The 24,588-nt window shown below is 48.4% G+C and overlaps 1 protein-coding gene across 1 annotated transcript; it reads left to right on the top strand.

Annotated features, from left to right (window-relative positions):
• Nucleotides 1-6,610: 6,610 nt before the first annotated feature.
• On the top strand, nt 6,611-24,471 carry LOC125946086 (uncharacterized). Its single transcript, XM_049668544.1, has 5 exons — nt 6,611-6,733; nt 15,920-16,074; nt 19,812-19,885; nt 21,680-21,763; nt 24,347-24,471. The coding sequence occupies exons 1-5, from the start codon at nt 6,620-6,622 to the stop codon at nt 24,469-24,471; spliced, it is 552 nt and encodes a 183-aa protein (XP_049524501.1). The 5' UTR covers nt 6,611-6,619.
• The last annotated feature ends 117 nt before the right edge of the window (nt 24,472-24,588 follow it).

Here is a 24,588-nt window from a genome sequence, read left to right as displayed (position 1 = left end):
ACATAAGCCAAAAGGAACAACGTTGAACTCGTACAGCCCGGGCCCGCAGGCAAACGCGGTCTTTAACTTATCTTCCTCCTTGATTTTCACTTGCCAATAGCCCGATGTAAGATCAAGTGTAGTAAAGTATTTTGACCCCTGTAACACGTCGAGAATGTCATCAATACGTGGCAGTGGATGTACATCTTTCTTGGTGATTTCATTCACTCTTCGGAAGTCGACACAGAAACGCCATGTCCCGTTTGGCTTTTTTACGAGGACAACAGGCGATGACCAGGGACTGCGAGATTCCCTAATATATCCCATCGCGCAGCATCTCCTCTACTTGCTTCTCTATCAGTTTCCTTTCAAAAGGAGAGTGACGGTAGGGATGCTGATGAATTGGTCGAGAATCGCCTGTGTCGATAACATGTTCTGTCACATGCGTCTGCCGAATGGGGTTGTCTTCGCCAGTGAATAGATGACGGAACCTGTCAATGAGCGAAAGCAGCTCATCCCTTTCATGCGGACGCAGGTGATCCCCAGTCTCCACGTCAAAATCCTAAAAGACTTGCGTGTCCTCGGGCGCGATGACTGCCAATTGTGCGTTGTGGATAGAAGTGGCCCATCCAAGCTTTGTTCCGCTGAGCAAATTTACTGGCGACATGGTGGGATTCGCGACTCGAATCACACCTGTCCCTTGCACGATCTTGGTCACGGTACGTGCAACCTGAAGTCCGTTTCTTAGCGTGTTGTTTGGTTCCACGAGATGCACTCCGTCCCTTGCGATTTTTACTTGGACAGCGATTTCAGTGCGAGGTTCAATGCGAATGTGCTCGTGGCACCGTGCACTAAGTACATCATTGTGCGCGAGGGCGCTCGAGTTTAAATGCAACCTCAGAGATTCACCGTTGAGTTGTAGCTCCCTCTTGGAGAAATCAATAAGAAGTCGCACTGCTCGACAAAACGGGAGGCCACCTAATAGCTCGTAGGGACAGTCCCGGACAATTAAAAACTTTTCTTGAATACGCGTGGTTTCAAGATCAAGAGTTATTTCAGCTTCGCCTTGGGGGGAGAGCAAGCTTCCGCCAATTGCCTCTGATGAAAATGTCTTTTCTTGATTTCGATGAAGCACCAATTTTTTCAGCGAAATGTGACGAGATGACATTTACCGACGAGCCAGTATCGATCACGAGTTTTGTGTCGGTGCCGTTTGCTCGTATGGGCACTGCTATGAGCTGACTTTCTGACATAGTGCACACGGGGCGGCCGGGCTGGCCCCCTAGGCCCGGCCGTTCTCGTTTCCCGAAGGGTTAGGACGCCCACCCTGATTATCGTTGGGCTCTCTCTGTTGGTTTCTGTCATCTCGAAACCGCGTCCAGCACTGGTGCGCGACGTGGCCGATGCGGCGGCACAGCTGGCATCGTGGACGCCCGTCGTCGGCACGGGAATTTCTCGCTGGTCAAGGCACAGGAGGGCGACGTACGTCTTCTTCAATAGCCTTCAGGCGGTCGGATAACGAGGCTATGGAATCCGCGATCGCCTTTAGGTCCCTGTCGCGGTCTGTGGCCTCTCGCGGGCAATGACGCTCCGCCGCAGCGCAAGTAGCGATACAGGTCGGAGGCGGCTGCACTGCTGCTACAGCGGGTGTCACTCCAACGGGAGGCGTTGAGGCGTACGGGAAACACGGTTGCGGACCGGCAGAGAAATGGGTTCTAATTGGTTGTGGCTGGTAGGCATGCGCCATCAAAGCTGCCTGATTTATGCGCTGCAAAATTTGGAGAAATGCAGAGCAACTGTCCGGGTTGGCGATGATTATTTTCTCCTGCACGTCCGGACGCAGACCGCGCATGAGGTGCCGCAACCGCTCCTCTTCAGTCATGGACGGGTTAATTCTAGCGCACAGCTGCACAACGTCATAGTAATATTGCTCAGGGGACTCTGATGGCAGCTGGGTCCTGTTTTGCAGTCGTAAATGGGCGATCTCGACTGAGTGACGACTCGTAAACGACGTTTTTAGGAGAGTCGCCCACTCTTCCCATGAATTAGGGACACCCGTTAAAATTTGAGTGGTGTGCCACTTTTTTGCGTCCCCGTCCAATGCCAGATACAAAAATTTAACTTTCGTTGCTTGATCCCAGTTGTTCAATGAGGCTACATGTTCGTAGCAAAGCAGCCACTCGGCGATTGATTCCTCTGGTATGCCTCTAAAGACTGGCGGTCCGACGAAAGGTTTAACTTGAGGGGCGGACATGGTAGCGATAAAAGTAGGGGCTTCGGTCATAGTAGAGCTCTCAGAGGTAGGTTCCTGAGGTTTGTTACCACGGCCCATGATATTAGAGCGTGGACTTCGCTACCCAGCAACCTCCACCACTTTGTAGCGAAGTGACGCAGCAGTTAGTTTTTGGACGCATCAGCTCACTAGGGAGACGACGATGAAGGGGGATGAGCTCTGGCAGCGGCAGGTGCAGATCGGCAGGTACGACGACAAGAAGTAACGTTTGAAGAAACTAGATTTATTTAACTTGGCATTAACTTTAGTTCATAAAAACTGTACACACATATTATACATGAAACGATGTCATACCGATCGTCGACGGCCTGCCTGACCGGCCTGGTCTCCCGTGGTGAAGTGGCGCCGTGGGCTGCTGTGTCCTTGCTCTCTCTAAAATGACCCAAAACCCCTTCCTTAAATGTGTTTCCACAGCATCCACGGGGCCCGCGGACCCGTGGGAGACGCAAGCCTCTATTCGTCAATCAGGCAAGCCGTCGTGCTCCAATAGGGGCCAGAGTTTTGGGGACCACGCAGACATGGTCGCAACAATAGACCGTGAACAACAAATTGGCATGACCCCCCCCCCCCCCCCCCCCAAGTACAGCCGCGCGCGGAGCGACCGCGCTTTACACGTGCACACACTCGTTCAAACCCGTTTCGGTATTCCTCAAGGTCGGGCGCGGCATACGTTATTCGCGACAATATGCTGCTGTGTTTGGTACAAATGTAAGAAACACCACAAAATATTCTTGCAATGGAGAAGCGTGGTTGCGGTGAAAAAAATGTCACAGTTTCGCCCTAAGGGCGAAGCAATGAATGCGATAGCAACACAGCAATGTCATACGAAGTAAGGTGAGCGGCTTTGCTAGCAATATGAATTGTAGTAAACATGAGCTGATTAAGTAAGCAGGTGTGCTGCGGCGTAAGTAGACCGACATGAAGAGAGACTCGATGACCACGAGAAGGCGCGTGTGCAACGGTGGTGTTGTTGAGAAGCGCTTCCCGTGGGCAGCGCGTGCGAAGGGACACACCTGTAGCGCTGCACTGCCGATCCGGGCAGCATTGCATGTGTAGCATGCGTTGGAAAATGTGGCCCGACTATTACTAACTGAATGAACAAGCGTGGTGTGAGCGCGCACAAACAAACATGAATAGATCACACTGAATGACTGCAGACAACGACCGTCAAAACTCTGGCGGCAAGCGGATACGCCGCAGCGGCGAAGGTACGTGCGGTCTATCGCTTCAACGGAAACTGAGCGGCGAATACACGCGGCGCATAAAGGTCAGAGCCGTGTGGAGATAAGAGACGGTGCGAGCGAGCGACGAGCGCAGTTGTTGGCAGAGTGGAAGTGCGCCCCCCCTCCCCCCCCCCCCGCTCCCTCCGGCGCTGGCTTCCCGCTTCCTTGCTTGCGCGTGGGAGCTTGAGTGCGTTCGCTCTCCGTGATAGCGCGCCTCCTCGCACGCTTCCGCTCGGGCATACGGCACCCGGCGAAGATTTTATCTATAGGGAACCTCACGGCGACGGCGACGCCGACGGCAGAAATCCGGTTGAAGTGTCCATATAATTGCTATCGCAATAAAAGGAACGTGAATTTGACCACGGTGGTGGCCCTGTTCTTTGCTGTTCACTTTTTACTTCAGTGATAACTAGTTGTTTGCAGTGTGCCTGGACTGAATTGCTCAGGAATTCAGTGAGGAGGAGTATAGTGACCTATGAGCCCATTCAAACCAGGTACGAACCGTTATTGCCTTTTCCCTCGGAGTGTCTCCGACCGCTATGGCGGTAGGCGGCCGGCACGAGCCCTATGAGCGCCAGCGTGTTTTGAGGAACATGAGTGCAATGCAGGAGCTTATCCAAGATTCTTCCAACACACACCATAAGAAAGATATCATCAAGTCGGCGCGGCGTTTCCTTGAACATGCTGCTCCTGATGATGTCCTGGAACCTAGCGAAGGTTAGAGCAAGAGACCTCGTCTTGAATAAACACACAATCAAAAGAACGACAGTGCTTCAAACTATAATCGACCTAAGCGATTATGAAGCCATCGAGTTTGATGAAGCACCTTTCACATTCGTGACCGACAAAAAGAAAAGAAAGTGAAGGAATCCCGGCGGTGTTCGGAACATCAGTGCCATAAATTTGAGGTTTCTTCATCATCATCATCACCGACCGTCAGAAGGACAGAATTTTTGGCGAGTGATTCCAAATCATCCTGCCTCAGAAATTGTCTCGGCGGCAAAGGAAAAAAAATATCAGCGCAGCTTCACTGACTTAACGTCGCCAAGACTGAAGAAACAGCGGAGCTGGTGGCTTCAACTTGGCTTTCACTTACCTTTAACTCGACTCTTTTCTTAACTTTTACCTTGGCTTTTACTTAGCTTTAATTTGTCTTTAGCATTACCGTACGGGGTGGTGGTTGTCGAAGGCACTAGCTCGCCCATTTCATCAGTCTTCGCGACGTTAAGTCAGGTAAGCGGCGCTGAATTTTTTGGCGCGTCGTCGTTGGGCCCATGCTCGAGCACCTTCAAGCTGTCTTTCTTGAAGCGTCGCTGCTTCGTCCTCGGCACACTTGTCGCCGAACTTCGGAATGCTCTGCGCCGAAAGTGCACACACTCGGTACGGTTCAACCTCGTCCTTAAACAGCTCCGCTGTTAAAAGTTCTGGCGTTCCGAGTAAACAGAGACGGCAGTCTTTCAGTCAGTGTTACCTCAATGGCATCTGCGAAAGACCAGGTTTTACTGCATGAAGTAGCAGTAAAAGAGGTAAGCCCTAAGAGGTAAGCCCTACATACCGACTTCGTACACTAGAAGTGCCGGAAAGATTCGTCACGCGCCACTTCAGTACATTGACGGACTACTACTCGTGTTTTTGAAAGATGTTAGAGTAATAGCAGTCTGCCGCCATGCAATATACTGCCGCAGCAGGGTTTCGGTACGGGCTAGTTGGTATTCCGTTGCAAACATGACTTATAGCACATACATAGACAACGGGACTGCAAGAATGACGAAAGACAAGCGCTGACTTCTAATTAAACTTGTCGTGGTGTATTCAAAATAAAAATTCACTGGGAAGTGAGCGTTTCGTCATTATTGCTGTCCCCTTGTCTATATGTATGCGCTATAAGTCATGTTTGCAGTATACTACCATATAAAGGACGGTACAGTAGAATGCCGCCCTTCGTACAGTGTAATCCTTCACATCAGAGATGACAAACCAATGCCTCAGAGAATCCACTTGGCATTCGCCAGGCACCCGGTGGAAAAATGCGAACGGGACCACCTGCTGCTGCGTTAGCACGCCAGGGGAGAGGGCATAACCACGACGTCATGTCACCCTCGCTCTCGGCACGAGGGGTCCTCGATGGTGAAAAGCGATGGTGACGGGAACACCTGCTTCATCGCTAGCGCGCCAGATGTTGCGTGAGCGCAGGGTGCATCATCGCGTCACCCGATGGGCATCGCAGCGTCGGTGGCATGCGGCCTTGGCACCGCAGGCTAAATGTCAAAATTAGATGAAAAGTGAAAATGAGAAAATTGTAGAGCATCACGAAAAACTTCCCGATACAGGGTTCTGTTGCTGAATACGTGCTACATGAAAGTGTTTTTTCCGAGCGTTAAAGAAGCCCGCGAATTCATGCGCAATTGGTGCGCGACTGGCCGCGACTTTGCGTGTATTCGGGGGCATCTTTCGCGCTCGGAAAAACACTGTTATGCCGCACGTATTAAGCAACAAAAAGATGTATCGGGAGTTTATCATGTTGCTCTACAACTTCGCCATTGGCACTTTACAATTATTATAACAATTGAGAAGTTGATTAAAATTAGGTCTAATTATCTAATTAGGCAGCATGCAAAAAATAATCTGAGTATCTCCAAGCGACGGCAAACAACATTACATTGGTTCTGTCCATATACGTGGCAGTTTGGCCCACGTTAAGTGAAAGTCCCTGTAAAGTGTTTGGTCGCGCAAGAGCTAGGTATAGCCAAAAAGTGACAAGAAATGGTCTAGAGTGATTGATGGATCAATAGCGTTAAATAGTGTATCGTGGCTGTATAGAGGCCTAAAACTGGCCGCTGTATAGATGCGTAAAACATGTACTTGCAATAAAACTATAACAATGAGTACAATGAGATGTGCATGTAGTATCCTCTTGCCAGTTGTGAATCCTATGAAAGAAAAAAGAACAAATGCCGACCTTCCAGTGTCTTTGAGCTTTTACTTGTTACATCCGCTCCACTCATGTGGTTCACACTCAGAACAGGAAATACATTCGTTCTGCGGAGCTAGAACTGCTGCTGCTCGAATGGCGCCAATGAATATAACATCTGCACCGTTGCTTATGCTCTGCTTGGACGACAAAATGCCGTTCATGATATTTTTTGTAGCAACCCTTGCATTGGCTTCACAACTCGATGCGAACGAACATTTTCTTGAGGATAACCCGGAGCTGGGAACTTACCAGAACATCGAACAGGTGAGCATTTTCTTCGGCTATAACAAATCCTTGTAAATAGGGTGGTTATGTTGTACCCAAGGAGAACCTTTGTTGTTTGTCTCAAAGTGAAACTTTTGTCCGTTTTATGTTATAGAGCAGTAATGACTCCTAGCGTGCCTCGCGAATTTGTTCACGCAAAGCTAAATGCTCAAAAAATATTAAAAAGCTCAAACAATCAATTTTGATACTTATTGCCCAAACATTATGGGACTTCTTAAAAGGCTATTCAAAAACTACGTAATATCTTAGAAGCAAGTTAACAAAACAGCGCTGAATTTCCCATGGACCGCCTTTCCCAAGGACGTTAAGACTAATGTTGTCGGCATTATTCTTGAACCCAAACTATTTCCCACATTTCTGGCGTCTCAGTGGCTACGCAGTTCTGTTGCCTAACACGGTGCAACGTGTCGGAATCAAGACTGCAGCGGAGGCATTCCAAACGCAGCATGCAAAATGTTAAAACGATCGGGTATGTTTTTTTAAAGAACTCCAGGTTGACTGTAGCAAGAACTTTATTGAAACGTCCTGAGGACAGACTGTCAGCGCTTCCACGGGGGGCGGAGGGAGGTGGGGGGATGGAAGACCAGCAAAGCTGTACTATGGTGGGAATTATGTATTTCCAATTATGACTATTAATATGTGTTGGTGTAATTGGTTATTTGAACTATTAAAGAATGAGAAATAGATATCATCGGGTGGTTTTCATTTATTTAGTGACCACATGGCCTTATGCTCGCTACGGTACACCGCCATAGTGTGTATGGCAAAGGTTGGCACGTTCTTCATAAACACGTCACCAACGCCGCGCGCGTTCGGTGCGAACGCGGGCAAAACGCCGCCGTGGTCGACAACAGTTGTGTGTGTTGTTTGTGTGACCGCGCACAACCACTGTTAAAACGCTAGATACGTGACGGAAAGGCTAAACGCCGTTTATTTATTTATTTATTTATTTATTTATTTATTTATTTATTTATTTATTTATTTATTTTACATACTTTCAACGCCCGAAGGCGTCACAGAAAGGAGTGGAGTGAAAAACAAAAGATAATACAGTAAAAATACAAACAAAAATATTAAAAAATGGCATTCTACGCCGTTTTCATTGTTAGAGGAGAGGCGGGCCCAGAGAGAGTCGATGGCACATATGGCAGAGGCCGGCAGGGCTGCGCACATGCGCCGCAGTGGGAGAGCGTGCACACACATGTACAGTCTAGGGCAACGTTGATCTAGAGTGCCTCTATGCCCTCCCGCCCACAACTGTGGCTGCTGTTAAGGGATCGATGGTATTCCTAAATAAACGCATCACTGTTTTGATGATCCAAATATATTCTCACTATCAGGGAGGGAGCAGTCTACCTGACTGGAGCAGTATTTTTTTATTTGGGGTGTTGCGGAGCGCAGCGTACCAACACCCCAAGACTGGGGCTTCGCGTCGGCGCCCGGTGCCACGGCTTCCGCCGTGGCACCGGAGCAGAACTGACCGCACCGCCAAACAGAGACGGAAAAAAAGAAAATGGTGATTCCAAGAAAAAAATTACACCATCTTCCAGTAGGGGAACCCTGAGTAGTATGCGAAGCAGCCATGGGGTTGACTCAAGTTCCCATTAGTTTTCAGATCGGCCTGTCGACGCTGCCGTTTCGTGGCAGCGGCTCGAGCCCTCTTCACCGCGGCGCTGTCCACGGCGCTGACACTGGCGTTGACGCTGACCCTGTCCGTGGCACTCATCGCGGCGTTGCGGGAGGAGAATGAGAGCACGAAGTGAATGATGATGAGCGGGCGAAGCACCAGGGGATCATTCGGGCAAAGCGCTGGAAGCGTTCTCCGGAAGCCGGAAGCTGGCTTCCAGAACCGGAAGCGGAAGCAGAAGCCGGCTTCCGGAAGCCGGAGCTTGGCATACATGTACTATACATATATATACAAGGAGAGGAGGGGGAGGGGGATGCGCATGCGCAGTGCGGGTGTGGACGCCGCACGGCGGATGGAGGGAGGGAGTGAGATAGCCCCGACCATAAGCTGCTTCGCATCTAAAAAAAGTTGTCGCAGTTTCACCTGAAATGCGAAGCATCAATTGCGATAGCAAATTTGTAGAGCCATACGGAGTAATGATAGTAGCTTTATCAGCTGTATAAACTTGGACATGCAGCAGCACCGGCAACACGCAGAACTGTTGTCGACGCCGTCGGCGTTTTGCCCGCGTTCGCACAAAATGCGTGCGGCGTTGGTGACTGTTGCCGGAGCCTCTGATATAAATAGGCACTTGGTGCCGCAGCTAAACGTCCCCTCCCTTCCCTCCCCCTCCCTCCCCCCGCGCCCTTTCGTGCGTCAGAAGAAGGCCCGTTTGCTCTACATATATGGTGATTGTAAAGGAGGAAAGAGACGCCTACTTCTACAGCCTTTAAGGGAGCACGGCACAGAACGCGCGTTTGTTCTCCGCCGTGCGTTCACTCCCCGTGAAAGCGCGCAGTCCCTTGCGCTCTTTCACTCGCACATACAGCGTTCGGCGGCGCGCGGCGATGATTTCATCTCCATTGACGTCATACGGAACCTCACGGCGACGCCGACGGCAGAAATCTGCTTTGGAGTGTCCATATAATTGCTCTCGCAATAAAAACTTCTTCGCCGAGGCGCGATTGGAACCCACGTACCCCCGATCCCAAAGCGAGCGCCGTAGCCACTAGGCCATACAGCCACGCTTCTAGAGCATGCATTCATGCGAACCATATGATGGCGTTAGAACGTCGTCGTCGTCGTCGAAAAAAAAAGTCGTGCCATCCTCCTCGCCCTCCTTTTTTAAATGCGAAGCATTTCTTGGCAGGGGCTCTGTCGTCCCACGTCCCACACCCCCACAGTGCATGCGCGTCCCCTTCCCCTCTCACTCCTCTCCTACGCTCCCCCCTTTCTCTCCTCTAGAAATCCTGTACGCAGCGACGCCCGCGTCCCACACCCCCACAGCGCGTGCGTGTCCCCTCACCCTTTCTTTACTGTCCTACGCTCTCCCCCTTTCTCTCCTCAAGGAATACTCTACGGAGCGGCGCCCGCGTGCCACACCCCCACAGCGCATGCGCGTCCCCTCCCCCTCTCTCTCCTCTCCTACGCTCCCCCCTTTATCTCCTCTGGGAATCCGCAGCGGCGCGCTCGACAGGTGGTGCGACCGCTGCCTACACCACTGGGGTCGCCACGGTAGTTCCGCGGAATGAAAATGACGACGTCCGTTCGCTCCCCGCTGAAAGCGCGCGTCCCTCGCGCCCTTTCACTCGCACATACAGCGTCCGGCGCGTGGCGACGATTTCCTCGCCGTTGACGTCATACGGAACCTCACGGTGACGACGACGGACAGAAATCCTCTTTGAGTGTCCATATAATTGCTATCGCAATAAAATACGCAACCGGGAGGTGGTGGCTCACGGCGACATCGCGGGCCCTCTGGACGGCCTGTCGTTGATGCGTGAAGTTCGTGCTCTCCATTAGGGGGTCCCACTAGGACTTGTGAAGATCAGAGCCCACGTTGAACGGGCACAACCAAAGCATGTGATCAAAAGAGCAGTACTCGTGCCCACATTTGGAACACGATTACGGGAAGTTGGAATCTATACGATTGAGCGCTCTGGGGGCGAGGTACGCTCTCGTCAGTAAGAGCCTAAATGAGACAGACTGCTGCTCCCTGTTTAATTTTGCGTTAGGGGGTGGGAATTTCCTCCTGCTCAGTCTGAAGTGGGATCTGATCTCGTTAAAGGTGGTAAGAGGGTCTTGAGATGAGCAATGCTGGTGAGAGAGCTGCACCGTTAGCCCGGGCGCCGGTTCGTGAATTCACGCGCTAGGCAGTGGGCCTGCTCGTTGGAGTGGCAACCCGCTTAATTAACTGCTCCGTCAACGTGGGCCGGGAACCAGACGATGTGGTGACTTCCCGTCTCTTTGTTCGCAGTACTTTGGATAGATTTGTTAACTATGCTAGCCGTGTGCTTAGATACTAGGGCTGACGAGAAGGCCCTGACCACCGTGCGCGAGTCGGAGAAAACAGTCGTTGGGCCTTTGGCAGCGTTAACGGCCAAAGCTATTGCGGTTTCCTCCGCCTCGTTTGCGTGCTTAGTGCAAACGGACGCAGCGCTAATCAGCATTCCTCGTGCGTCTACGACCGAGATTGCAAACCTGTTTTCGCTGCTGTATTTGGCCGCGTCAACGAAGAGTGCACGTGCCCCGTACGGATTAACTCTTTGAAGGATGGCTTTAGCCCGTAGGATTCTGCGGCCCTCGTTATATATCGGATGAATGTTTCTCGGTATGGGATCGACCGTTATACCTTCCTTGGCTTCTTTGGACAGGGGGTATCTGTCGAGCGGCGGTAGTATGGATGATATAGCTGCTTCGTTAAGGATTTTCTTACCCGGCTTAGTTAACGAAAGCCTGGAGATCTGTGGAGTGAGATGTGCTTCGGTCGATAGTATTGTGAACACCAAGCTCCAATAGTTTCTCCGTGCTAGCACATTGTAGGATGCCGAGTAGTCTATTGATACCCGACCTAATGAGCGTGTCGAGTGTCTTCCTTTCTACTTTGCTTCATTTGAGAAAAGGCGCCGTGTAGGTAACTTGACTGATGAAGAAGGCCTGAAAGACCCTGAGTAGGCTGTCCTCCTTGAGTCCCCCCTTTCTACTTGTAACTCTGGCAAGTAGCCTAAGTTTATTGTGCGCCTGTGCTCCGAGCTTTTTTGGAGCTTCTGCATTACATCCTTTGGCGTTGATTAAAGGTCCTAAAATTTTGATGGAGTTCACCCTCGGAATGGGGTGTCCTTCTCTAGTCGTAATTTTGACTGGCAGTGTTTCCAGAGGCTCAAGGTTCCTAACGCCTTGCCTAGTCTGACTGTGGAGTAAGAGTTCGGATTTGCTCGGCGATAGCTTCAGTCCCGTGTCTGTGAGGAACTCCTCCATCACCTCTATGGCCCCATGTAAGGATTGCTCTAGTTCGGCCCGAGATCCCCCGGAGACCAGATTGTAATGTCGTGCACATAAATTGCAAGGCCCACTTTTGGGAGTTCGGCTAGCCTGTTAGAAAGTTTATGCATGGCGATGTTAAACAGTAACGGGGATAGGACCGAGCCCTGAGGAGTTCAGCAGTTGCCCAGTTCGTAAGGACCGCCGGAAAGCGTACCCAATCGAAGGAGCGCCTTTCTTTTCGACAGGAAAGAAAAAGTGAAGTTAAAGAATCTCCGCCCAAGATTAAGGGAGGAAATCTCTTTCAGGATGTGTTCATGCTCCACCTTGTCGAAAGCTTTGGCGAGGTCGAGTGCAAGGATGCTTTTAACGTCACGCGACGCGTTGTCGAATATGGATCTTTTTAGAAGGAACATTGTGTCCTGTGTTGAAAGTCCTCTTCTAAATCCGATTAAATTGTGTCTGAAGAGTTCGTTGTTCTCTATGTGTTCTGTGATTCAATTATGTATAGCATGTTCGGCCACTTTCGAAATGCATGTGGTTAGAGAGATGGCACGCAGGTTATCCATATGCGGGGGTTTCCCCGGTTTGGGGATGAGCACCACCTTGGCTGTGCGCCATTCCAGCGGGACCTGCCCCGAACTCTATACTTCGTTTATCTCTGCCGTTATGATTTCTATGGCCTTGTCGTCCAGGTTTCGGAGGAGTTTGTTGGTAACTCCGTCTGGTCCAGGGGCGGACCTTCCGTTTAGGTTGAAGAGAACGTGTCGAATTTCTGATACAGTGAACGGTTCGTCTAGCTCTGGCCTGTCTTGCCCCGTGTATCCTGCTCCCACCTTTCCTCTTACGAATATCTTTCCTTAATGGGGAGATAGGTGCGAGCCAGTATGTTGATAGTTTCTGCTTCCGTGAGGCCCGTGGCGATCTGCTTATGAATGAGTCTATCGACGGCAAGATTGAGAGTGCTCTTGGAGTGTTTATCGTTGAGGAGGCTTTTAAGCAAGTTCCACTTACTGCCCTTTCTCGTGCGACCGTCCATTTCATTGCACGTCTCGTCCCACTGCTGTAGGGCCAGCTGCCTCGAGTGCGACTATTTCCTTGTTGACTGACGTCAGTTTATCTCGAAGTCGGCGATTTAGCTTCTGAGTTTTCCACCTCTCCGCGAGGGCGTGTTTAGCCTCCAGGAGGTGCGCTATCCGCGAGTCCATTTTGGGGACTTCGAGCTGCGTTGTGATTTCCTTGGTTGCGCTCTTGACAGCCTGTTTAAAGTTTGCGATTAGTTCTTTTAAAGATTCACTTGATGGGGCCGTTTCGCCTCGAATTTTTCTGAAAAGATCCCAGTCAACGTATTCGTATCTGACTGGTGGTGTGGGTTTGACCTGCACCGCGATTTCGAGAATGTAGTGGTCGCTACGAAAGTCCTCTTGGAGATTACCCCACGTACCCTCGATACCGTGGAGGAACGCGAGGTCGGGTGTGGTGTCGCGACTGACCGAGTTACCCCTTCTGTTGGGAAACCTAGGATCCGTGATGAGTGTGAGGCTAGAGTCGGCTGCACAACCAGCTCAGTTTGTGCCTTTCTTACTGTTAAAGCCGTATCCCCACTCTGTGTTTGGGGCATTGAAGTCACCCGCAATCAGAAGGGGCGCGTTTCTGGCTATCCTGATTGCGGTGAGAATAAGGCGTTAAAATCTCCTTTCCTGTCCGCCGGAGAACTGTAGAGGTTAAGAATGAAGGCATTGCGTTGCTCGTTTTACTGCGCACGAGCACGATCTCGACCAGCTGGGCTTCGAGTCCGACCTTAGATTTCGGGACGTTTTGCTCCACGAAGGAAACGCTCTTCTTAATTAGCATGGCTATACCTCCTCCCTTTTCGCTTCTGTAGGCGATAGTGCGGTATCCCGACATAGAGATATCTTTATCTCCGAGTGTTTCTTGTAATAAAATGACTTGTGGCTTATCCGCCACCGATCTGACGAGTTGACCTAATAGCCTTGCGCCTCTAGAAACTGGCGCAGTTCCACTGCCAAATTTTGACTTTGCTGCTAATTGTATTCGCTATCTTGCTTACTGTAGATTTTTTAGAATACTTTAGCGCCTCCGTCAGGCTTTGGAGTAGCTAAGGACGCTTCTGTTTGCACTACTTGTCTACTTTTAGGCTGAGCCCTAGGTCTTTCTAGTAACGTTACCCTCGACTCTATGGCGGAAAGCATTTCCATCATCCTATTCAGGGTCTTTTCCCATTTACCCTCATTTTTGGCGGGGGGAGCCAAGGCGGTGGATGGGCTCTCACAATCCTCCGTCATCTCGTCCTCCTCTTCTGTGTCGCTTAACCGATCTGGGTTGGGTGCCTTACGTTTTGGCTGCCCGTCTAAGGGCCAAGGGTTGTTGGTGCTAGCCTCATCGCGGTTTGTGACTTGTCTTCTATTTAAAGCTTCTTCAAGTTCTGCGAGCTTGCGTCTAAGCTGCCTGTTTTCTGCCTCGAGCGATTGGATACGGGGATCGACCCTATGTCCTGGCTGTTCCTCACCTTTTGTTCCTTTGTTTGATATGTTTTTCTGTCCTTTCTGAGACGACTGCGTCATGCCCTTGACCTTGTCGGCCCACATGGTCTGCTTGGCGGACTGGGAGCGGGACCGGGATCTCGATCTGGAGGCGTCGAAGCTCTCGCCTTTTCTTGGCTTGGATCTCCTTCTCGAACGAGAACGCCCTCTGGATTCAGAGCAGGTTCTGAGAATGGAGCCGCTTCGTGCAGCTGCTGCGGCCGCCGAGCTGTCGCTTGTGTCGGTGACGTCTAGCTGCGCTTTCCGGCGCCTTCGGCGTCGTCGTCGTCGTCGTCGTCGTACGATGTACGGGATCTGGTAGCGCCTCTTGCACGTTTGATCCCCTGTGACATGGGGTCCTTCGTACGCCTCGCACTGGGGGGTGCAATGGTGTTCCTCTTCTTCGTTTTCGGGTTTAGTCTTTTCGCAACCGCGACATTTGCTTCTTTCTTCTACGCTGCTGGTGCAGACGTCGGCTCGATGACCCACGTGACCACACACGTAGCAAACTTCACTTGCCGCTTGTAAAGAAAACATGGCACTAGGGCCATGCCACATATCACGTTGTTGGGCACGCGTATGCCTTTGAAGAGAATCACGACCACGTGCGAGTTCTTAATTCGTCTTGCTTCAAGTGCTGTGGGGTTTCCCTCGTTTACGATCATTCTCTTGAGCGCTGCCTCGTCATGTGAGGGGTCGATGTTTCTTATAACACCCTTGCATGTGCCTTCGGGCGCTGCAATATACGCCGAGACTTCATAGGCGCCGTGCTTGGTGTGGATCATAGAGATTTTTGCAATAGGCTATCGCATTAAAGTCGTGCGGAGTGGAAATTACCAAAATTTTCTGTACCGTGTTCAGGCACATGGTGTGGTCCTTCGCTTGCTGCTCACTCAGGGCCGCCGCCATGGCTAGGGCTTGAGCGAGGAGTACTACATCGGCTCTAGATACGTCGAGGCCTCCCTTGGGGCGCACGATGATCTTTATTTGATCCTTGGGGAGCCTCGGAAGTCGCGAGGCTGCCGTGACTAGTTTCATCAGACTCTTCGCCGGTCCTTTGGCAGCGCGGCAGCCAGGCGGCGCGCTCTCAGTGCTACGTCGGCCGTTCCAAAATGACGGCCTCTTCGTCTCTTGCGTTCTCCGAGTGCTGAGAGCGGTAATCCACCCCGCACCTTTGAGATCTTCTTGAGTAACGTCCATACCCTGCACGGTTACCACTGCGGGCATGGCTTCTCTGTTAGCGAACACGCTTGGCGTCGAATCAGTCGCGCACAAAGGCGGGAAAAACGCGGGCGTGGGGCTAGGCCTTGACCCACCTGCGCCGCCGCGCCGAGAGCAGGCTGAGCCCGTTAGGGTTAGCTCTCTCACTGGCGTGGTCGAAGAACAAAACCTCAGAAAATGGCGACAAGTCCACCCACCGATAAAAATCTGGTATCAGCGGATGCCTTGCGTCTTGCCGGTTCATAAAATATATAAATATATTTCCAGGGTTCCTTGCCGAGAAAGGCCCAAAAACATTGAAAAACGAGAGCCCATTTGTACGCGTCTGCACTAGCCGACTTCTCCTCCTACAGGACCAGGATAAGGCAATTATAAACCGCGCCCATACGGCCCATCAGTGATACATACCTATGCACGAAGTCGATAAAGTGCTCACTCTAAGAGATACGCTAATAGTGATTGTTTTTCTTCCAGTGCTTTTCTGGTGAGGTAACCTTGTACATGATGTTCCGAAACTTCGAAGAGGACCGTTTCTTCGGAGGCACCTCAAAGTGCGTTTCTGCTACGCAGAAGACTGCCGTCGTTCGAGACTCAGTTCGTACGAGCGTCGGCTACGGCAAGACCAAGGTGTAAGTTGGAGATAAATACCTCGCAGTAGCTTGTAGGAGTGCACCGATGAGGTTTGCATTGCCTGTGTTTCTTTTAAGCAAATTGAAATGCACCCTAAAAACAAGCGCTGATAGAAATAAGAGGGAAAAAGTACGTTTTCAGAACATATTTTCGTTCATTTCGCGGTCATAAGTTCATTACTAGAACAGAAAAAGAAAGGAAATGCTCAGTCAGTTAATCTTTTAGAATACATTGTAGTCCATATTTAGCGCTCAAATGTACTAGGCCCGAACAGATGGCGTCAGAATTCAAATTGTCAGTGCGTACTGGTGCGAGCACTTCACGGTAGCAGCGTCACTCATTTGTTTTTGTAGCTTCCGGGGTTTAACTAGCCTCCAGTCATAACAGGGGCCCTTATGATATTGTATACAGGTAATTTGCTAAGCTAAAACAAATTTTCTCTTTCGCGTCCCCTTGCAAAATACTTCAAGCTCTATTGCCGTACTCTGTGAACCTCTTCATTAAAGACGCACGAAGTACATGTTTTTAGCCGAGACCAGTACTGTTTCTCGTACAGTGCGACAATGTATGCATCAGCGTACTGTATAAATATCAGCACTTCTGTTCAGCCTATAAATATATAGTCACAGCTTGATGAAATTTTGGAAGGAAATCACGTTTGCTGAGCTTAGCCTCGTGCGCAATGTTATGCAGTGCACAATTTCCACTGAGTCTACACTAGCTGCCCGTTTAGAAATTTTAAGTTGAAGCAAAATAGACGGTAATGTAATATGTAGATCACTGTTAATATTAGCCCTCGTTGTGTCATGAGGTTTTCAGTGGTGTTGACCATAGCTTAGTGAGCCAGAAAAAAAATTGCTGGAATTTGTGCCTATATTCTCTGCGTTTCTTCCGTTTGTGAATTTGTTCCTTCTGCAGAGAAAACATTCTTGCAGTAGCGCATCGAAGATTTCGTTGATCTTCGCCCGCTTAGGGAAGAATTAGCGCTGGTTCCGCCACCAGTAATCGCCAGAGCAGAGAGGCTCTTCGTTGTAAAGCATAATGAGATCAGTGGAAGTTTTGTTAAATGCATTCAAGTAAATGCTCAAGTAGTAGGAGAATTCACATTGTCCCGCATGGAGTAGGCCTAACATGTGTATATGGTGTGCCTTTGGTCAAGAGCGTGAATAAAACACTGTGTGAATAAATTGGACTTAGGATTGCTGGCAGACTCCTTGCAACGTAAAATGCACTATTCATTAATTAAAAGGCACTAGCGGTGATGTTATGAACATCTCAAGCTCACAATAAATTCGAATTAGGTTTTGCACGTAAACCTGGACTAACATTACCATAATTTGTTTGATATGAATTTACTTCCCAAAGAAGACGCCTTATATGAAAGACGCCATTTCTTAAAAAATTCAGAATATTTATTCATAACTTCGTTCCTTTACACTTATTTAGAAAACACTTTTCGTAGGCATACTGTATTGTAGCACCACAAGCAAAATCTCGACATTCTTCTTATGTTCCAATAATTTTTTCGTCAGTAAGCTAAGCCGTTTTTTTGGTTTCGTTCTTACAGCTGCTCCTATGGAAAGTAGAATTCACCGTGAACATAAAATTGGCTTCGCCATAGGGAGAAAAATTGTAGTGGGAAGAGAGGTTCGATCACCTCTTTCGCATGAGTGCACGCGTGGTAATGTATATCTGAACTTAGAAAATTGTATTGCTTGAGCGCAGCGATTGCTGTTAAAAAGGAACACAGGAAAGTATCGTTATGAATAGGCAAATTAATATAGAACACTAGTAAACACACTACATTTTTCAATGCGCTGCATTGCATTTTGATAAGCGTACGTTCTTCGCAGCCCTTTACAAATCTTACGAACCGTTTTTGATGAATGCCGTGAATGTAAGGTTTCAGGTGTTATAAAGATCATTCTCATGCAACAAGACGGCAAGTTGGGCCAGTTCGTTGGGATTCATCGTAAGGATTGTAACAGCGCAAAAAAAGACACGGACAAAAGGAAGGAAAAACGACAACACGGCGCTGACTCTCAACTGATATTTTATTGAAGGATCGTCTAACATATATACCAAGATTCAAAGGACCATGACTTGCAACTACCATGCGACGACGTCCTCCACACCAAGCCGTTGGCTTCTCGCTATAGTTTTGTCCCTTTTGGGACTACGTGGAAATCATTGCGTTAAAGTTCACAAATGACACTGACTCGGCTTGTGTTGGAAGTATCCCACGTTTTTTTAAACGATTATGCAAAATGGCGCTTAAAACAAAGAAATAGTGGAAGAACAGACACAAGAATTACACACTGCATCGGTCCTGTCTCAAAATTTTCTCTGTCCTTTGTTTGAGTGGCTTTTTTTAGAAATAGTTGTTGAGCCATTCATCTCTCAAACGTGCAGAATAGCAGGCGTCGCGCACTAAAGTATACAAGCACTTTCGCGGCTATCTCTCTGCACGGTTATTGACTGTGCGTCAAGCGCTCAAATGCAGGGGTAATTACCTACAGATCGCTACCCATGAATGTGGGAGCGATGTCACCGTCGCCAAATGTGAGGCGCGATGATTTCGCACACCCGTTTGTGATATCTACATACCTACGGCAATGTACCCAAAATTGCAAAAACTTTTCGTACGGTGAATGGCCTGCGTGGAGAATGTGCTGAGAATTCCATAAGGGGAGAACAGCCCAGTCATCGAAAGCGCGTAGAAACCAGCGAAATGACAGCGTAGAATTCGACAAAAACAATCCTCTGAGGAAGCGCTTGTAAATTTCCGGTGCACGTGCCACTTCTGGTATTCCATGAGAGCGGGACTGCGGATAAATTCCGCAGAAAAGTGACTACAGAAATTAGGGGCACCCATACAGTGACGAATCGCTTGGAGCGTGCGAATAGGGGAGAGTCATGATGACGAAAGAGTGCCGGATGCTTGCCTAAGTTCTAAGGAGTCTAATAAAGATATTAGGTACAACCCAGTAGGTGGGGGCCTAAATTCACTTTTAACCTCAATGGCTAGGGGAATGTAGAAGCGGGCCAGCAATTGCCACCTCCACATTTGATTTGTTTACTGACATTTATTTAAAGGCTGTATGGAACCCATTTCTTTCAGTCTAGGCTGTTATTACTAAACTAATAGATCAATAAGACTCTGCACGATGCAACACTAGTCTGGGCCATAACCACTTCATGGTTGAACAGGGAGACTCAGTTGGTCGTATGTAGGGGCGGTTGTCCTAGCCTCCAACTTAGGAACACTAGAAGAGTGACGCGATCTTTAGTTCTTTTTTTATAATCAGTGTTCCTCTGCAAACTCTGCATTTGATTGTGTAAATATTTTCGCTGCTTAATCAACGCGGATTGTCACCGTGAAGAGACTTGATCAACAGAAAGAACAAACTTTACTTTAGTGAGGTAAATTCAGTGCGTGTACTGTTATAATCTTGATGCGTTTCGTCACTGTTATGCTTATTTTTTGATCAGGGTGTATGTTAAGTAACTTCGGGAAGCGGCCTAATAAAGTACATTATCACCGCTCGTATCACCGCTTAAAATTCGATGCATGCCCCGTGCGATTAGTCCAACGTTAACCACGGTAGTGGCTATCGATTACAAAAAATTCCGGCATATGAAAAGACAAGAAATCTTTATCTTTGTGCTACTTCAAAAAATATCTGTTGTCTCTCTACGCATTACTTCAAAGTACTCAAACCAACTCCGCTTGCAGGCCGAGAAGACTGACATTTCACTCATCCGCCGGCTACACCATGAAGAATGTTGCTCGCGAGCAACTATTAGATGGTGGGTGGGCCCGCACTGGGTGCTTTCTCTTTCCGAGTTCATCATTTGTAAGCCATATGTACCGCACGAGTACTATTGGGCTCAGTATGAGCTACAACGTGAAAGCGCAGGGCAAAGAGGTCGCGCGTTGTAAAGCTCATACTCAGCGCGATAGTACTCAAACTCAGAGCGGTAGACTTAAGCCCTCAGTAAATGTCACAGAAAGGAGCAGTGAATTCGGCCCTTGCAAATGAAGTTAACTAACGTTGCACGTTGGGCTTGTTGGTATAACTTCATGGAGGCAAAAGGCGTAGCTCATCAGAAACAGGACGCAAGTAGAAGAACACGTACCAAACATGTGCCTTTGGCGCTATCATGTTTGGTCTGTGTTCTTCTTGTGTCCTGTTTCTGATGCGCTGCGCCTTTTGCCTGCACCTTGCAACTGAAGTGGAAGCAAATTCAATCTATGCCCTTCAAGCATCTGACTGATTTGGTGTACGGTGGCATGCTGATCTCCTTGTGCATCCAGGTCGACATGATCGTTCAAAAAGCGGCAACGCTGACTTGTTCCAACCCCAAAGTGGCGCAGCCCGTTCCAAAGAAAGCGGCGCTCCTTTTCACAAAGCGACCTTGCTTGCCCCCACATCAAACATTATCATGAGGACGTAATAATTTTGTTCGGGCTTCAACGTCTTAAACGTATTGAAATCGAATATGCACTTTGATCAAGCAATGGTAGAGCCGATTTTTATGTATTTGCCACATGCAAAAGCACAGTGATGGCTGAAGTAAGGAATGGCAAATACAAAATTGCATTCACCAAAGTCGCTGTAGCTTTGAAATGAGATCCCCATACTGAATCTCTCTAACGCCACCTGACGAAACGAATCTTCTATTTCTGCAAAAGCAGATCACAAAGGGCGCAAGGAGCCCCAAATTATTTGACATATCGTAATGCACTTTTTATTGTAACATAATGCAGAAAACATACACAACATCAACTGCGCATATTTGCCATATATACATTATATATTGCCATATATGCAATTCGTCCTGCTATCCATGCTTGTGCACTTCGTCACGACCTCCACAGTAGCCTTTCATAAAACTTCTACAAAACGTATCCGATGTTCCAAGTACATTGAAACGTTGTTTTAACGCCCTCCCTTTATTATCCTTTAACATTGTTCAAGGTCAGCGCGCATTTCAGAGCATGTATTTTCTTAGCTCTCAGAAGTAATACAGCAGAGATGCTGAAGTTGGGCCCGGGGCAATGCCCTTTTGTCGAAAATGCGACGTTTCAGCTGTAATACTAACCAAGGACATGCATTTCTTTAGTTCCGTCTATTTTTCACGCCTTAAGCATGTAGTGCAATTTGACCTGTTCACGTGGATCATCTGAAAAGGCGGACGTTACTTATCTCAAACGCAAACTCATTTTTCGAAGATTTTGTGGAGGAATATTTTGAAAGCGGTGGCTTATCTTTAGATTTCTGCCAAACGGACAAGTCATTACTATTAGTCGGCCTCAATTACGCAATTGCAACATGTGCGTTAAGCGAATAACTATGAGCTTATGTAGGGAATCTACTTGCCAAGCATCCTAGAAATAGGTATTTGTCGGGCAAGTAATGTCCGCCGCCTCGGTTAATCTACCACTAAATCCAACGTGCCTAATATGCTTATGTAATTTTTAAAATGTCAATTAAAAAGCAACTTCTTTCAATCGACAAGTTAGTCTTTAAGCTTGCTCGGACATTGCTTATGATGCATTTGCCTTCACTGGTAAGCAATGACGTCAAACTTTCTCTTCAGAACCCACCGAGAGTTTTAACTTGACCGGGGTCTACATTGACTGCGAGAACTGCCACATCGTGAGGCACAGCTACGTCGATGAAGGTAATACTGCTGTTTCCGGTGATTCTGGCCTCAGGTGACAGTAATTCCTAATGCACTTGAAAAAAAAACAGCATGTACTAACAAATGTACTTATCGACCGTCGGCTTTATTTTATACCAGGCTTTAAACTTTTATAACGTTACGGCGCAACCAAGGGTTAATTGCGCCAGTCAGAAGACGATGATTGGGCGTGTCGAGGTGTAATCGGTCTCTACAACCATCTTGTTTATATATTGTTGCCTTCTTACAGCGTAAGCTGTTATGGGCTCATTATAATAGCCGTTTCGGTTCGCGTTGTTCGCCGCCGCGTAACCGCTATCGCCCGAAATGCGAAAAAAGTACCCGGTCTCCTCCGGGATCGAAGCCAGGCCCGCTGCGTGGAAGTCGGATAGTTTACCACTGAGCCACGCAAGCGCTTGCTATCAGGCAGGAGAAAATATTCCTTTATACGTGCCCTATAGGCCGGCGCGCAGGCACAGCCGACCCGAGCCTCCGCCAGTATGGTGGCGCCATCTAGTTAAGGCACCTGCAAAAGCCGCATGCACAGGCGCAGACGGCGAGATGCGATTCAGGCGAGGCGCGCAATTAACACTATCCCGAAGTGAGATGTGCGCCACGTATTCTCGGTGCCTCTTCGGTACACGGTATGGCGTCTCCTCGCAAGGTACGAACTGCTGCTGAAGAAGCGAATCGTAGAGCTACGCGCGCGGCAACAACCAAGCATCATCGGGCTCAGCAGACTGCTGTGCAGAGAGCATGACAAACCGCAGCTCGCCGTCGACGCCGGGCGGACAGTTGAGATCGCTCTCGTCAAAACGAGGCCAAGAGACTGCCGCAAAGACCCTGCTGTGCGTGGTGCCGAAATTGCTCCTCTTAAGCCGCTCCACCAGCTTACGCTGTGACTGTGCTGCGTGTGCCGCACAGGCCTGTGACGTTTTGTAAATCGTGGAAATACATCTTTATATGTGACTTCCGCAATGTAACAATAAATTAGGCTATTTGCTTCAGGCAGCCGTGTAAGCTTTGCCTCATGGATGACTTATAAGTTTTGTTGCTCTAGAAGCGTGAGTTTTTGAGACAAATTCAGATTGCTAGTAAATACATCTCTCGCATGTTTAAGCAATGATTTAAGCCCTCTGAGATCGGTGCAAGTCAAAAGCTTGGGAGTTATTATCTTTCGCGCGTAGCCTTCCTTTTTGTCTGATCACAGAGAATTGACATTTAATATTAAGCGAAGCCACCAGCTTGCAATTTGCCGAAAGGATGTGCACTACAGCGGTAACGTTAACTTCAACGTTCCTGTGCGGAAAGGAAACGTCATTCAGAGGTCACAGGGGGTCTGAGAAGGGCCCAGTAAATATTGCTACATGCATATTGCGCATTGTCTTGGAATATGCGTGCAGGCGCCCAGATGAAAAAGCCTAAATGCCACTTGGGCTCGAGCTGTCGTCTGAACTGGTCAGCGCCGCAGCTGTTTTAAAAATATATATTGTAAATAGTCTTCAGTATAAATAATGGGGACACACGCAGGCCAATAAAATATTGGCCATTTTGCGTATGGGCCTGTGAGCCGAGAAACTATGTTGCAAGTATTCAACTTTTCATTCTGTAAGGTACTGCCCCAGTTCTGTTTAGCTGCAATTACATTTTGCTTAGAATTTAAATAAAACGTGGGTGAAGGTAGCCGCGCGTCGTGTTAGCAAGGTTGGGATTTAAAAACATTCTAAATAGGATGAATGGCTGGGCTAGATGATATTTCATTATCATTAAAACCTTAGAGCGCAGGAAAGACGGGGCGCGAAAAAGGTGCGTTGTGAATTGCCTGCTTCGCCTCCCGTCTTTCCAGCGCTCTAAGTTTTTAATCACAGAATGAATTGAGAGAAAACTGTACTAATGTTGTTTGATAACACTGAATGCAACATATCTATAATACAGGTAATATATCAGGGTTCCCGACTAATCGTAACTTGCGGCCTTTAGTTTTGGGAGTGACCGTCTACTTTCGCTTATAGTCATCTGACGTATTCAGAAAAAACACCTTAAAAATGCAAGTGGATCAAAGAAGCTGTTGCCCACCGAGCGTCCACATTCTAGAAACGTTCTTTCGAGGTAAAAGCACAATTTGTATATCGCTAAACACTGCAAATATCAGAGGATCCGCTACACGAAAACTTATAGGATTAGGTATGAGTAACTCCTAAATATTCGCAATACAAACTCAATTGTCATGACAAGCAGACGCATGCCGCACAGTACGATCAAGCAGTATGCGAATAATTTACATTTTACTGCTTCTCTGGTTTTGGTATATCCGCTATTTTAGTCTTTCAACACCTTCGGTAAATCATTGCTCATGTACATATATGTTGCAGCTTGTACGCTGAAAAAAACCACCATTAGTTTTCTGGGTTATATTGATGTACTCCTTGAAGCCGATAATATGTATTCCGCTACCGATCACCCAAGGAAATTACCTGCCACATCTTACAGAAATCTGTAGGAGTACACGCTTGACAAAGGAACTCATACGTCTCAATAAATCAGCATAAAATTTCTTTTTTGGTTCCTTCGCGTTTCTGATAGGAGCTGGATGCAGCTACTGGGTGCCGGAGGACAAAGTCACAGAAGAGAACAGTTGCTGCCACTTCGTGTTCGACCTACTGTGTGGAACCCATAAGTACCAAGTCTACGACGACTGCCTTCAATGAAATAAAATGCCTTATTTCCATCTAATCATTCCTATGTGCAGAAAATGTCTGTTCCAGAAAAAAGGTGCACCTTGAGCACTATTACCTCCACTCACAATAAAACTTGTTTCGGTTGCA

This window comes from Dermacentor silvarum, chromosome 5 (genome assembly GCF_013339745.2).
Source record: "Dermacentor silvarum isolate Dsil-2018 chromosome 5, BIME_Dsil_1.4, whole genome shotgun sequence".
Lineage (NCBI taxonomy): Eukaryota > Metazoa > Arthropoda > Arachnida > Ixodida > Ixodidae > Dermacentor > Dermacentor silvarum.
This window is presented reverse-complemented; position numbering and strand designations above follow the sequence as displayed.